Source organism: Chrysemys picta, chromosome 1, assembly GCF_011386835.1.
Source record: "Chrysemys picta bellii isolate R12L10 chromosome 1, ASM1138683v2, whole genome shotgun sequence".
NCBI lineage: Eukaryota > Metazoa > Chordata > Testudines > Emydidae > Chrysemys > Chrysemys picta.
In genome coordinates, this window is record NC_088791.1 from 58,160,988 (window position 1) to 58,176,386 (window position 15,399).

Below are 15,399 nucleotides of genomic sequence, written 5' to 3' on the forward strand. Positions count from 1 at the left end.
AAATCCCATGGTCCAAGTGGGGACTGCTGGCAGCTTTGAATTATGCAGCACAACTGATGCTGCTCCACGGGGGAGAGGACAGGTTATAGGACAACAAGGAGTCAAAATCCTGTGTCATGGAGCCATGCTTGGAAGTCCTTATCACTCATCCTTATTGCTCCCAAACCCCAGCACCTCTTACAAGCTCTCTTGCAGTGGTCTTAACATATGCTGAGGAGGAAGAGGGAATATGTTCCTGCCCTGGGCTATCCAAATGAGGAAAGAAAGGGGATGGGAGAGAGATGAAGAGAAAATGGCTTCTCTGTTTAAGTTTTCAGTTTCACCAATGCACACTCCCCTACCCAGTAATATATGGAGCAAAGATGGTAATTCAGAATGCCCTCCGAAAGTGGAAATGGTGCAGTTCTGCCAAGCAAGGGGGGCTGGGTTAGCAGAGGCTGAACAGAGGCATGCATGTTGCATGGAGCCCTGCTCTATGAGGGCTCCCTAGGCTACTGTGCAGGAAGAGGGCTTGGAGGCAGGGCAGAGGTTGGTCAAGGACAGGGCCGGCTCTGGCTTTTTTGCCGCCCCAGGCAAAAAAGCCTCCGGCCGCCCCCCCCCCCAGCGCAGCGGGGGAGGGCAGCCGGAGCCCTGGGAGGAGGGCGGCGAGTCCCGGTCGGGGCTCTGCTCTCCCCGGCGGCGGCTCCGCTCTCCCCAGCGGCCAGAGCGCCGGGGGGAGGGCGGCGAGCCTGCCGCGGCTCCACTGTCCCCAGTGGCCAGAGCGCCGGGGGGAGGGCGGCGAGCCCACCGCGGCTCCGCTGTCCCCGGCGGCCAGAGCGCCGGGGGGAGGGCGGCGAGTCCGCCCGGGGCTCCGCTGTCCCCGGCGGCCAGAGCGCCGGGGGGAGGGCGGCGAGTCCGCCCGGGGCTCCGCTCTCCCCGGCGGCCAGAGCGCCGGGGGGAGGACGGTGAGCCCCGGCCGTGGCCCTGCTCTCCCTGGTGGCCGGAGCCGGAGCACCGTGCCGCCCCCCTCCAGGTGCCGCCCCAAGCACAAGCTTGGTGGGCTGGTGCCTGGAGCCGGCCCTGGTCAAGGATCTTTTTGATGCATGGCTCCTCTGGCCCCTTTCCCTCCCTCTTGAGGTGGATGGGCGGGTGCTAGGAAAAGATTCCTTTTTATTTTAAACCGCCCCACATAGTTCCCTTTTGTTCAGTTGAGTTATTCAGGGAGAAGATTTTAGACTGAGGGTGGGATTGTAGCCACCAATTCATTCCACAGGCACTGTTCACCATGACCAGAGTTATAGTTATACTAGTGACTTAAAGGTGAAAAAGAAAATTTTTCCAAAGCACCTAGGTGTCATTGGAAGTCCGTGGGATTCAGTTGACTTTGAAAATGTTATCCAATCCCACTTATCAATTCCCTGAGAGTCTAGTACAACTGGTACCCAGGGCTGCAAGCCTTGAGTTCAATGGGATTACTTGCATAATTACTACTCAACATGAGTAAGAGCTGCTAGCTCGTGCTGTTTAACAGATTGTAACAAACACATATTTGTCCCCTTGAAAGAATGAACGTAACATTCTCATTATTTTAGATCACATTTTTAATGTTTAAAAACTATATTGGTAACAGATTACAGAACTTATTACTTTTTTATTTATTTACACACAAACGGGGAAACAGTGTAATCTATTTGTTTATGTTTAATATGAACAGCACAAAATATAGTGACGTTAGCAGGAGCAAAATATCACCCATAAGTCATGACACATTTGAACACCTCATTGGAAATTACCTGGCATCAAGTGTACATCACACTGTAGTGTTTGTACTGCAGCTGGGTGAACCTTAACTTACATAGGGACTCTAAAAAATGGATTTAGTATAAACAATCTAAAGTTCAAGTCTTATGAAAAAATACCTTTTACAGTCTGTATCTTGGCTGAAACACTGTAAACATGCAGCAGTTTGAAAAGCTCTGTAAAAGCGGCTAATACATTTTCCTTCAAATTTGTGCTCATGTTTAAAACAAATATTACTGCAAGACTTGTCCTTATCCTAGGCTACAAAGCAAGCTTGGAAAATAAATATTTATTTTTAGACCCGTTTCTCAACTTCTATTTTTCATAAATACTGAATACTATATTGTACAGTGTTAACATGGTATGGAATATGCTCAATCACTTTGTCTCTAGCACCTGATTCTAAAGCATGATTATTTCAGTGGGTGAAATTCACCTGGTGCAGCAACCTTCACAAGGCCTGTTCAAGATACTAGTGCCACTTGATCCCTACCAACAACCTAGGAGGTGACTAGGCATTGTGTGGGCCCTTTGCACAGGGAGTAATTTCACCCATCGTGAGCATTGTTTGAATAATTTGCTATTGAGAAAATATGAATACAGGCATTAGAATTGAATTCTAGAAAATTCATTGAAAAAATGCAGCCATTTTCTTGCTACATTCATCAATATAATTATAGTTTACTTGAGGCAACAATGATAAAGGATAGAGGGGAAGGGATGTACATTTTGCTACGTGAGAAGCTAAAATATTCATGTTTCTGTTCAAATTTGGATACAAACATCTATTTTTGTTAATACACAGCAACTAATATCTATTTCATAGGGGATAAACAATAGCAAAAATATACAGCATCCTATTTATTTACAATATATATACATAAAAATGAAACATTTCATACAATACCACACAACTGCATAGATTCTTCTTTAGAAACAAACATGTGCACAGTATGTGAATGTTCAGACCATTTCAGCCCTGTACTTATTAATTTGCTACCATTTTCACAGTTTGTAACAGAAAGCCTTCCATTTTGATACAACTAAAACATTTTTTGTATATATTATATGGAAAAGGTTTTCCTGATGCAAAGTGCTCTTGGGAACTTTTGTGTGAGCTTCTTGGTAGCAGGAAAGAAGAGCCATTTATTGGTACTGTTGATGGAATAGAATACATACTGTTGTGGGTTGGTCCTAAGGATACCAGTGATAGGATTGTGGAACTAGATTTGGATCATTCAAAATCAGAAGGCTTTTTGCCAAGATGCTCTTTAGTCTTAATATAAGATTAAAGCAATTAGTCTTTGCTGATTTAAGATGGGCTATAGATACCGTTATATATAATTAATTATTCGTACAGCACCATAAATACGTATGGTGCTTTGTGTCGTGAGGCGGACGTACAGACGAAACTCATGCTGTCCCCAAACATGTTTTCAAAGTTTCATTTAGATGTGTGACCGGTCAAAATAGAACACACACGTATCATTATTAAGCTCAGAAAATCAACCTTCTGGAGTGGATGGATATCCTGAAGGGTTGGAATTATGCTTCTGCAAGGGGCCAGTACAAGGGCTGTGCACCACTGAGATACCACTTGCATCCTCAAATTAGGGCTTATGTGGTACATAGGTCTTGTGCAGGCCCATCTGTACACTTCATCCCAAAACAGTGTTACTTCCAAGATTCTAGGTCCAAAATTGTAATGTATTTTATTTATTTATGTTTATAAACGGGCAGGGGGAGAGAAGGGAGATAGCTTCTTCATTTCTCTCCACAGATCACTGTAAATGAAATGCTAGGCAAGATCAAAAGCCAAAAGCAAAGGATTTTATGGGCCAGATCTGCAGCTGGTGTTAGTCAACATAACACTAGCTCATAATCTACTCCTAAAACCTTATTAGGAACTCCTGCTTGGAACTACTCCCTCCTTCTCCCACCACTTTCCAATAACCATAACAGAATAGTTTAACTAGTTTCACGTTCAGTCTATGAATTTGTAGTGTCCACAATAGTGACAAGCTCTCTAGAAAAGGAAAGCATGCTGCCACCTACTAAGTAGATACAGTACTCTGGATCCTACTAATTTAACAGAGGAACTCCTATAGCATTTTACAGTGCTCTTAAAAGCCTAGCTAAAATGTGGGACTCCTACTTTTGTTAGCTACAAGTTCACTATTCCAAATAAACTGAATAATAGCAGTACATTTTACAGATAACCTCATACAGTGATTTTGACAATTACAGCAGGGTCTATTGCATTCTGTTAAGAATGTATAAACCTGATGAGAAAATAAAAAAGCATATCATTTCACAGTCTGTACCACAGACATCAACATACATATTATTCCTTTGCATAAATAGCTATATATACGAGTCCAATAAATTAGTCTGAGTGAAATCCTCACACCCCCACCCCATGTACAGGGCCAGCACACAGCCTGTTTAAGGACTGAGCCCATCTTACACCCTTTCAGGACAGAAATGATGATGGTCCTATGCCTAGGGGAAATTGCACTCAGTGCATAAATAATGGTAATTCATTTTATTTTATCCAGTCAGACTGCAGTATGCAAATTGAAGAAGGGGACAAAGTGGGTGAGGAAGAAGTAATATATCAATGGGAGTTGGGCATCTAACTCCTTTGTGCCTTTGAAAGTCCCCCTCAATATCTCCTCTGTCACAGTCTCATCAACTCCATAATCTCTACTGTCAGTAGTAGAAGAGGGAAGGAAAAGGGAATGGGAAGGAGGAGGATAATCCCAGAGTACTTGTGGGATAAAACAGTCACCTATGAAATTTTCACAGGTTAAAGTTAGTCTTTTAGGGTTTGTCTACACTACAAACCTAAGTCGACTTATATTAGGTTGACTTACATCTACCACAGTAATTAATGTGGTGGTGCATGTCCACACTACCCTCTTTGGGTTGGTGGTGCACGTCCTCACCAGGAGCATTGCTGCTGACCTAATAGGGGCAGTGTGGGGAGCTGAGAGCCTGGTCCCTGAGCTCCGCTGGCAGCTCCCTGCCTGGAGTCCGGCTGCCCCACAGGGTCCTAGCGGGCTATCCCCCTCTTTGCTCCCCAGTCCTCGCTCGGAGTGGAACAAAGCTGTTTGAGGCTTTTCACCCCCACATTCCCCACAGGGAGCCGGGGGAAGCCGCCCGGGACTTCTCACCATTGGGGACCAGGGTCCAGCTGCCTCGGCTTTTTGCCCCTCCCCACACTGGAAGCTGGCACGGGGCCGCTTGGGCTTCTCACCCTAACTCCAGCTGGGAGCAGGATTCAGCTGCCCAGTCTCCAGGACAGCAGGGCTCCTGTTGTGCAATTGACAAGAAAGCTGATGTAAGAGACGCAGTGTCTACACAGACACTGCACTGCACTAACTACACTGACATAAGCCTTATCCCTCTCGGGGAGGTGGAGTTATTATGTCGGTGTAGTAGGACACTTACATTGGCGGGACAAGGCTGTAGTATGTACACTGACATAATTAAGTTGACATAAGCTGCCTTATTTTGACCTAACTGTGTACCTTACAGGTCCTGAGCACCTCCTGCAAATTGCTAAGTGACCTCAACTGCCAGTGACTTTAAGCGATTTAAGGACAAGGCAATAGGAGTGAAGGCAATTCAGCAACTCACAGGAAATTCAATATCTTGAAGTATTAGGTCTGTAAAAAGAAAACATTGTAGTGACACATAATATCCATAGATACGATTGCTAATCCTAGTCTCTTTTTCCTTAGTTATAGTATGAGTATAAAATGAATCAGCCACTGAAAATGAGAGAGTCATCACAAATTGGCAAGTACACCTGAACTTATGAAGGGCATCATTCAACCCTGAATGTGCACCTGGACTCCTGTTAGCCATTAGTTCCATTGGTAGTGTAACCCTTCTGCCAGGTGGAGCCAGCAGCAACAAGGGCTGGGTTCAGTATCCAGTGGTTCCTTTTCAACAACACAACACAAAACCGGCTCGAGCCCCCACCCAGTGCCCTGGGACAATTACACACAACCTTCCTGGACACCTCTAAGAGGCAACCCTTCCCCTCTCGCAAGCACAGAGTCTGAGTGTAGCAGAAACTTTTAATAAAAGGAGGGAAGTAACTCAGCATTAATTTGGGAAAACACTGCAACTAGGGTTCATAAACACAAACCATGAGCAAAAGACCCACCCCCAAGTAAGTGTCCTTTTCGCCTCAGTGTCCTTTTCGCCTCAGATTCTTAAGTCCAGCAACCCAAGTCCCTTCAACGTGCCCGTCCCTTCTCTGTACCCCACTCACAGTTGCTGTCCTTGGCCAGTGCAGCCCCCGAGTTCAGAGATTCATCTGCAGAGTTCACCTCCCAGGCTGTGTGGAAGCGTGGGGGTGTGGTGTAAGGAGGCACCTTACACGCTCCACTGCTGTCACCCGCTTGTTGCTTGCCTCTCTGCGGGGCTCTGCTCTGGCCCTCTCCACGAGCCTCTTTGCTGGCCGCGCCTCTCTGCCAGCCACCCTGCTGGCCGCTTGCTGCACATCTCCACCAGCCACCTTGCTGGCTACTTGACAAGATGTCTCTCAGTGATGTCAACTGTTAGTGGGGAAGGCTCACTGCTGGTGCACACTGGCCAGTCTCTTGCAATAGACACACTGTCCCAAAGTAGGTCTAATACTTAGACCTGGGTATCAGTAATTTCAGCTCTGCAGCATGTAACAAGACTCTCAATTGAATTTAAATTAACTCTTTTATTTACCAGGGAGAGAGGAAGGGTCAAACAATGTCTAGGACCCTTAAACAAGGCCCATCCTCTCTCAACTCATTAGACTTTGGAACCGATGTCCCCTGCCTAGCAAGTGCCATTCAGTTGAGGGTGAGTCCCTCCATTGGGGTATGCCAGGTACAGTTCTGCTGCCCTCGGTTCACACAACAAGGATAACAATCCTTTATTACTCTTGCCCCAATAACAAGGAGACTGGGGATCCAACACCAACCACAAGTGATCATTTGGGCAAGCAATCCCATCATGCTGAACACCTAGGCAGGGTGGGTGTGTCCAGGCAAACGAGATCAGCTTCTGAAGTCTTTTTCCACAGCTCATTATCAGATGTCGGGGAAAGCTCATTCAGACTCTGCTTACACTAGGACAGGGATCGGCAACCTTTGGCACACGGCCCGCCAGGGTAAGCCCCCTGGCAGGCCACGCCCATTTGTTTACCTGATGCATCCGCGGGTTTGGCCGATCGCAGCTCCCACTGGCTGCGATTTGCAGCTCCAGGCCAATGGGGGCTGCGGGAAGCGAAGCGGGCTGAGGGATGTGCTGGCTGCCGCTTCCTGCAGCCCCCATTGGCCCGGAGCGGTGAACCGCAGCCAGTGGGAGCTGTGATCGGCTGAACATGCGGATGCAGCAGGTAAACAAACTGGCCCGGCCTGCCAGGGGGCTTACCCTGGCAGGCAGTGTGCCAAAGGTTGCCAATCCCTGCACTAGCAACCTAGCACGCATGTTTGACAGCAGAATTCAGACTTTCTCTCTAATTCACACATCAAGAACAATACAACATGAACAAATATGTGTCCCTGGCAGAACATTATTACTAAAAATGATTCGGTATGTGATGATAAAGATCATCTGCTTAGTACCTGAATCTCTAACCTGAGCCATTCTCCAAACTAACAATATGCCACAACATAAATGCAAAGTTAGAGTGGCTCTGCAAATAATGTATAGCTATTTTTGTTTGATCCCGAAGAAACAGAAATAGGCTTTTTAAATATAAAAAAGTGTTCTATTTAAAGAGATATTAAAAAAATAAAAATCTGGCTTGATTCCAATTAAGAATCCAGTTTTGCATAAGGGCCTGATCCTGTTCCCACTGGAGTCAAAACTCACACTGACTTCAATCGGAGGAGGGCTGACCCTAAAAGAATAAGTTAACTTCTTTACAAGGTCAGCTTTAGGTATATGCAAAACTATCCTAAAGGAAAAGGCATTAAGTATGACTAAAGATGGTGGTTTTTGATATAACTGGAATTTTTCATTTTTTCTTGAAAAGTGTAGATGTATTTAGTAAATATTGGTTTATATGGAAGAAAATGCATATTTCTGAATCTTTCCTTTCACATAGAAATCAGCTCTGCCTTCTCCTGGTTGGTTTCAAATGTTCAGTGCTCTATACCAAGTCTGTTTCTGGTCAGTTTCAAAAGGGTTTTATATTCCTCTTGGTCTAAGATCACTCATGGTTGAGTATGTGTCTCTACACAGTGATTTGATGTGCTATCAGCTCAACCATTTGGGCTGGCTGCTCCAATGACTTTTTTTTTTTTTTTTTTTAAAGAGCAGCACCAAGTGTAGGACATACTGTTATCTAACACCAGCTGATGCTTTCATGGTGCCCTTCATATAAACACTCCAGAATGCTACACTTACTAAATGAGGGAAAATGGTTTACAAAATAGTAATGAAAAGCCAGATCAAATGTATGCAATTTAAGAGTAGAGTTTTGGTTAAAAAAGAGATGGTGAGAGCTGAACATCATTTGTGAAAACTAGTCTAGAATCTGGATTTGTAAAACAAAACAAAAACAAATACATTGCTTGCTCCAAAGGACTAAATATTATGGTTTGGAAGTTTTAAGACTAGTACTAGAACAATCTAATTCAATCCCAGAAGAGTAAAAATTAATTATGATTGGAACCTAGTGGCAAAGCCATATAAACCCTTGCAGACAATCAACACAACCTTAACATTGATTTGATAACTCACTGGAATTGGAGAAACTGATATTGCTGTTGGGAAAATGGGCATTTTCTGCAAGCAAATACATCTATATCAGTATTTCATTATTTGGATTTGATTTGAGTAAACTCATAATGGATGGGATAGATAAAACAGAATGGTGGTGATTCTGGTGAGTAGCAAACAGGGATGTATCCTTTTCAGCATGATGTTGACTTCAGTTGCCTTCAGCCTTGTCTCCTGAGTGCACCCAGTCATAGATGACCAAAGGAATGCTCACTAGGGAAAACAATATTCCCAATGCCATGAAAAGAGAAGCCTGAAAGAAAAAAGGAAAGGAGTCTTTCAACTAAGGTAACTTTTTTCCTTAGAGAGACTTACAAATTGATACTGGATTTCAAAATTACAAATGAAAACAAAGCTCTGAATTCCTTGTTAAGCACTGAGAATGAAAATTTCCTCTATCCTCAGTTAACAAACTTTGCCTTAAGTGCTCATTTCAGTGACTCTATCTGAAGAGGGCTGAATGGGTTCTCCTTTGGTACCCCTTGGCTCTGCTCTTTAACTAGCCAAAGGGCTCATTGCAGAATGAAGTAAAGCACATGCACTGGGCCATCCTATGAGGGTTTACTTGCACAGCATTTCAGCCATTGTCGTCTGGTGGAGCTAATGAATTAACCCACATGTAACCTAAGATTCTTGCATGCCAGTGCAGAGAAATAACTATGGAATCACGAGCCTGGCCCAAATTAAGTTCTTGATTATGGAGTAATCAAATAAAATTAATCCAAATCACTACTGTAATATGAATAAAAAACAAAGACATGATAACAGAAGAGCTGGTTCTGGTAGTGCACTGAGTGCACTCAGCAAATCACAGGGACTATTCAGAATCTTACATGACTCTATTCACAGCTGGGAAATTAGCAGGATCTTTGACCTTTACCAAGGAAGTTTTTTATTCTAATCTCAGTATGGGAAGGATTGTGACATCTTCTGGACTGCAAATCTCCCTTGACATCCAGTAAAAACTTATAAGACCCTGCTGAGATCAAGTTGTCACAGTCCTGTATGCTCACAAACGATGAAGAGTTGGCTCCTTTTGCAGGGGGCGCCCAAAATTTTACTGTGATCCCTTAAAACAATGTGAAGTGCTGCAAACATGACACACTGCAGGCTCTTTCAGGTAATGTTTTGCAGTGGAAAATAAGTTGTGGCTATGGAGGCAGTTCCTCTGCTGCCAAATTCAAAGGACTCAGAACCTTGCTAAGGATTACTATTGTTTAAACTGTGGTACTTCCGGATGGCCCCTAATTAGATTTGAGGCCCCAATCAGATCAAGGCCTCAGTGTGCTAGGTGCTGTACAAACACATAAGAAGGTAAGGGTCCCTGCACCAAAGGTCTTACAATCTAATTTAAGACAAAACACTGCACAGGAGTGTGACAGAGGGAGGGAGGACAAGGGTAACAGCAATAGGTTCACATATGTTCAGACAACAGATTAGATCTGTTCTCAACCGAATACATTTTAATGAGTAACAGGCAAAGCACTAAATTGATCTACAGAAAAACATACCCAAATCCTCTGAGTAAATTTTTCCGTATCCCGATGTGTGATTTTTAAATACAGCGATGAAGGAATAATGAAAATCAACATATTGGCAGAAGTTACTCCTGTAACATTCAAATAAATATGTTAGTTATTGTGGAATTTCACATCTGCCAACAACAGCTATTTATTATTAATATAAAACCAGAATACTGTACCTACAACTCCAAAAATATCCTTCATTGAGGGGATAAAAATTACTAACAGGTTGATGAAAATCAGGAGGACAATAGTAACCACAATATGATGGCATAAGTCATATTTTGTTTTTTTAGCCAGCTCAAATAAAGAAGAACGCACCTGTAGGAAAATGAAGAGTTCTCTGTTAGGAGGAGCATACAACTTTCAAGCCCATATACTAATTTTTATTGATTCTGTGCATGACAATGAGATTTTTATAGATGCCCCAGTGATTCTGGAGGTTTCAAATGTACTGCTCTTGGAATAAGCCTTACATTTAATTCAAAATCTGAGAACTGGATTTCTATGTGTCTGTACGAGTGTATTTTCCCCCAGATTATATTTCTTGACAGAGGTGGGGGAGTATGTTAACATGTACTTTTTAGTTCAAAATTAACTGCTGTTCTGCCATGGTGAAAGCTCACGTAATCGGCTTTGTGTGTGGAATTAAACAGCGATGGAAAGAAATGGAATTCACCTACATCCAACTCTGCAACATAGCCACTCTGTAGCTGCCATTCCAGCCTACAAAGGAAGGCTGGAATAATGTCACCCACGTGGGTGGGGAGGTATTGAATCCACTGGATCTGCATAATTGAGGATTCAGTGACTCCTTCCCTAGCCTGCCCATAATGCCTCTTTCTGTGTTAGACTCTTCAAATGTTGTACAGAGCTCCTTGATCCCTGCAATACACAGGGGAAGTGAAGGCTGCCCTCATGGTCAGTCCATCCCACCCTCTCATGAAGAGCCCTACTACAACAGGGTTACTGAAAGGGATTTCTGTGGTTCCTCTGTTCTTGGACGAATTTCATCCTTGATTCTGCCCCTATTGAGATCAATAGGGTAAGATAAGGCCCTTATGTATTTTCATTTTAAATTGACTTAACACCTTCCCGTTCCAAGAGAGATTAATTTTTTTTAATTGTATGATAGTTTCTTATTCTCCTATCCAGAACTCCCAATGAAGCCAATGGGAGTTTAATATGTGGAAAGACTGACTGCAGGATCAAGTACTCTCTGTAGTCTGTCATTGATTCAGAAAACAGACCACACACACAAACCAGCCTTGCTTTGGGAAAGTGCACCTACTACAGATCTTAGCTGTTTCTAAATTGCAAGAAGCCTTATACTTACAGTGAAAAACAGCACTGGCACTGTGAGTATGACTGCAAAAATGACAGCCACACGCACTGTCAGGATGAGGATGTCATCTCTACTCTGGTAGTTGTGAAGCAGATCTGAGTGCACATTGTCTGCAGGGAAGACAATAATGTAAGTGTTCCAGCAAATAACCAATTAGTTTACAGAAACCGTCACTTAACAATGGCCTTCTTGAACAATAAGTGATGTATCAGCAAACAAAAGGGCAGGGAATGAAACATTTTTGAGTTAAAATATGTTTTAAACCATACTCTAGTGATTCCATGTTTCAAGATTATCTCTTTGGGGCCCTGTTTCAGGAAAGCATCCCTAGTCAAGAAAGCACAAGGTTAACTCTAAGCTAAAGTCCATTGCAGGAAGACTACAGGGAGGCATAGCATAGCTACTGGGGATTTTTTGGCAGCTTAAACTTATATAAAAATAACCACATGCACTGTCCCTGCTGAATTTATACTAAATTATTAGGTTGCACTAAATAAGTCCAAATAGCAAATAAAGTGCTAGGAGAAAACAGATCATCTTCTCTTGAAGAACAAACCCCTTTTTAGGTCAACCCTTTCCCCAGGAGGTTTCTCTGACCACACATACTGCTATCCAGCTACTTCTGGTGGCTACCCCCACACCTCCATTTTCCCTCTTGAACCTACCCTCCTCCCTCAGCAACACTCACACCCCCTGCACCTTAATGACCACCTCCTAGAGGAAGTGATCCATTCTAAATGCTGCTGATATGGGTCACTGGGAGCACCACATGCTGGTGTACTGACAATATTTTAACAAGGCCTCCCACAAAAGCATCTCCCTTAACCAGTGAGAAATGCTGTGGACCAGGTGTACACATGCTGGCAGACAGGAAGAACATAGAATTCATTTGTTTGTTTCCGCACCTTTAAAAAAACTCTCATAACTGTAACCAAAGGAAGCAAATGCACTGAGCACAAAAAAAAAGTATATTAATCTGCCCTTTTCTGGAAGTGTTCAGGCTTTGTTTCTGAAAGGTGTCCTGAGAAAACTGATAGCACAGAACAGTGGTCAGCCTGTGTAATCTGATGGGGGGAAGCAGGGGGGTAAAGACCTTGCAGGGGGCTCATTGGGGATATATAGTTTTAAAATACCTGCCATTTGGTGCAATCTGGTCTATTCCTGAAGGCAAAAATATTATTCGTCAGAAAGATTTGACCCTAAAGGATAAACCCTCTCTGGCAAGAATCACTTATCAATATACAGAAAAAGCCTGAAATCATCCGAAACTTCCCTTGCTGGCATAGCCCCTTCTCGTACCTGGCTTATACCACATAAGGCGCATTCTGCCATTACAAGCCCAGGTTGCTGCCTCTGTACCTCTGGTCTCCCACTCAGCATGACAGCAAAATACCATACAGCCCAAGCAAGTGACCTTTATCAATACCTAATTTTTTGTAACTGTACTCCTGTAATGTACATATGGCAATAACTGCGACACCCTGAGTAAATAAACAAGTGGTGTTGGTTTAAAAAAAGAGAAGGCCAAAATAAAAATGCTATTCTGGTCTATGAAAGGATGAGGGAAAGGGCTACAGAAAAAAAAGTGCATTTAAAAAAGGCATGTTCCTGTCAGTCTCAAACGATGATCCATGGGGAAGGAGAAAAGTAATGCTGCCCTTCCACGCCCCAATTCTGCAACTGATAGGGTGCAGGCAAACATCAGGGTGGGGGGCTCTCGCAGATGCAGCATTATCCACACACTATTAATATTCAGGCACATGGTAAAGTAGGAAAGAATTGGGTTTCCTTTCCTCACAGATTAAAGTAATCTGTAGGGTTAGATTTGCCTCCTGCGTGGACTTTGCCTCCTCTGTGGACTTGTCTCCAGGGTTCCTGCTCCAGGTTGCCCCCAGGACTTGGTCCCAGCACCATAGGCACCGATTTCTGCTCCCAATGGTGGGTGCTCGACCCCCTTCTGCTCCCTGCCCCACCCCGACTCCACCCCTGCCCCGCACCCATTCCAACCCCTTCCCCAAAGTCCCTGCCCCAACTCTGCCTCCTCCCTGCCCCTATTCCGACTCCTTCCCCAAATCCCAGCCCCGGCCCTACCTCTTCCCCACCTCCTCCTGTGAGTGCGCCATGTTCCCGCTCCTCCCCACTCCCTCCTGGAGCTTGCTACACCGCCAAACAGCTGTTTGGTGGCGGCAAGGGCTGGAAGGTAGGTGGAGGAGCTGGGACACGGCTGGCTGCCTGCTGGTGGGTGCAGAGCACCCACTAATTTTTCCCTGTGGGTGCTGTGGTGTCTGTTCTGTGGTGTCTGGGAGTTTAAGCGCATTAATCTGGTCTTAAGAGGCTCAGATCCTTCAGTTGAGCCCCAGATAGTCCAACCCTTCCAGGGTTTGTCAATAAACCCAAATGAAGTAACCGCAAATGAAACATCCCACTTGTGGGGTCAGAGTCCTCTTCCCTCTTCATCTTCTGTAAAGCAGTGGGCCCCAAATAAGCTCACAGGCTAGCATCAAAGATTAGTCCCATCATAAGTGGATCCACAACAGGTCCACACTTCCTTTGAGGAGGCAGTAATCAGCTAAGGAGTTCTAGCCTTTAGCCAGAACTTGGTCCAGTAGCTAAAGACTGGAGATTTGCTCTCCTGATATGTCTGCCCCCCAACTCAGCTGGGTTTTTCCTCTTTTAAGCTCCTCCCTCCAATTCTGATATCTCCTATAGGTGTAGCAAGGCACAGCCAACTGAATCCACAGTAGCTCATTAACCCTGTACAATTTGTAATACTGGGGCCGGCAGGTCTAGCCCTGCCCATAACTAAAAGGCCCACCCCCCTCAAATAAGCAGAGTAAGCACTAAGTCCAGGCCACAATTGATTTCTGGGGACAACAAATGAGAAAAAAAAAAAAGAAACAGGAGCAGGAGTGAGGTCAAAGGTTGGAAATCAGGGATCTGGAGCACGACACTGAGCAGAGAACCCCAGATAGCACCAACTACTCCTCAAAGGTGTCTAGAGAGTCAGTGGACGCTGCTCAGAGGAACTCTGCCTGGAGGCCTGATCATACGAGGGATCAGAAATAGACCCCCACAGTTACAGAGCACGGTCCTGTCCAGCTTCTTTCTCCTAGTATAATGGATGGAAATTTTGGGCCAGCACCAGGAGGAGATTAAGGAGGGGCCACAGATGAGGTGTGCCACAACCAGGAAATGTGAGGAAAAGTGCAGCCAGATCTCAGTAAGAGGTTCTGGAGGAACCGGAAGAGGGGCTGCAAGTGTGCTAGGCTCATTAGCCATATGTTGCTGAGAGTGGGGTTTGTAAACCCCATCACATGACTCCAAACTCCTCCTATATGAAGTGGGAATTTCAAAGAAATTCCAGAAATTGAATCTCGGGGAGTTTCTCAGCCTCCTCAAACTTCTTGGGAATCAGATCCTCAGCTGGTATAAATCTGCCTGGCTCTGTTGAAGTCAATATGATATACTAATTTATACCAGCTGAAGATCTGGCCCATTGTGGCTATTTCTTCAGGACCATACAATTGGATCATTAATTTTAATATTTTGTTTGTAGTTTTCTATGAAAACTCACTGGCTAGCAACCGCCCAACTGTTGAATGAGAATGGCCATCAGTGTTGGCACCTGCAGCCTTTATCAGTTTTCTTGGCAAAATCCATTAAACAGAAATGGTGAATTCAAATTATCTTAATTTCTTCAAATTGGAGGCTTCATACCCACCATGACAGCCTCATGGTAGAAAGTAATATCTTTTTTGTAAATTGTTAAGACAGATGAACTTTTGGTGACCTATGACAGAAATGTCAACTTTCAAATTTGCTTCCCCCCGTGCCATCAATATCCCATTATGCATTGGTTCCCAACCTTTCCAGACTACTTCCAGGAGTCTGATTTGTCTTGTGTACTCCAAGTTTCACCTCACTTAAAAACTACTTGTTTACAAAATCAGATATAAAAATACAAGAGTGTCA

At 44.2% G+C, this 15,399-nt stretch overlaps 1 protein-coding gene and 1 long non-coding RNA gene across 6 annotated transcripts in view; both read right to left on the reverse strand.

The window, feature by feature from the left end:
• Positions 1–1,562: 1,562 nt before the first annotated feature.
• Positions 1,563–7,385, reverse strand: LOC135973639 (uncharacterized). Its single transcript, XR_010590577.1, has 2 exons — positions 7,250–7,385; positions 1,563–6,918 (listed from the first exon to the last, which is right to left on the reverse strand). It is a non-coding gene; the product is annotated as an uncharacterized LOC135973639 (long non-coding RNA).
• Positions 7,386–7,788: 403 nt separating this feature from the next.
• Positions 7,789–15,399, reverse strand: part of SLC38A1 (solute carrier family 38 member 1) — a 46,013-nt gene continuing 38,402 nt past the window's right edge. For all 5 annotated transcript variants that reach the window (XM_005297958.5, XM_042857132.2, XM_042857011.2 and 2 more), the window contains exons 13-16: positions 11,419–11,537; positions 10,262–10,403; positions 10,071–10,168; positions 7,789–8,812 (exon numbers count right to left, since the gene is read on the reverse strand). In XM_005297958.5, coding sequence (XP_005298015.1) covers positions 8,711–8,812; positions 10,071–10,168; positions 10,262–10,403; positions 11,419–11,537 — 461 coding nt within the window. In that variant the 3' untranslated portion in view covers positions 7,789–8,710. The remainder of the gene's footprint in view (positions 8,813–10,070; positions 10,169–10,261; positions 10,404–11,418; positions 11,538–15,399) is intronic.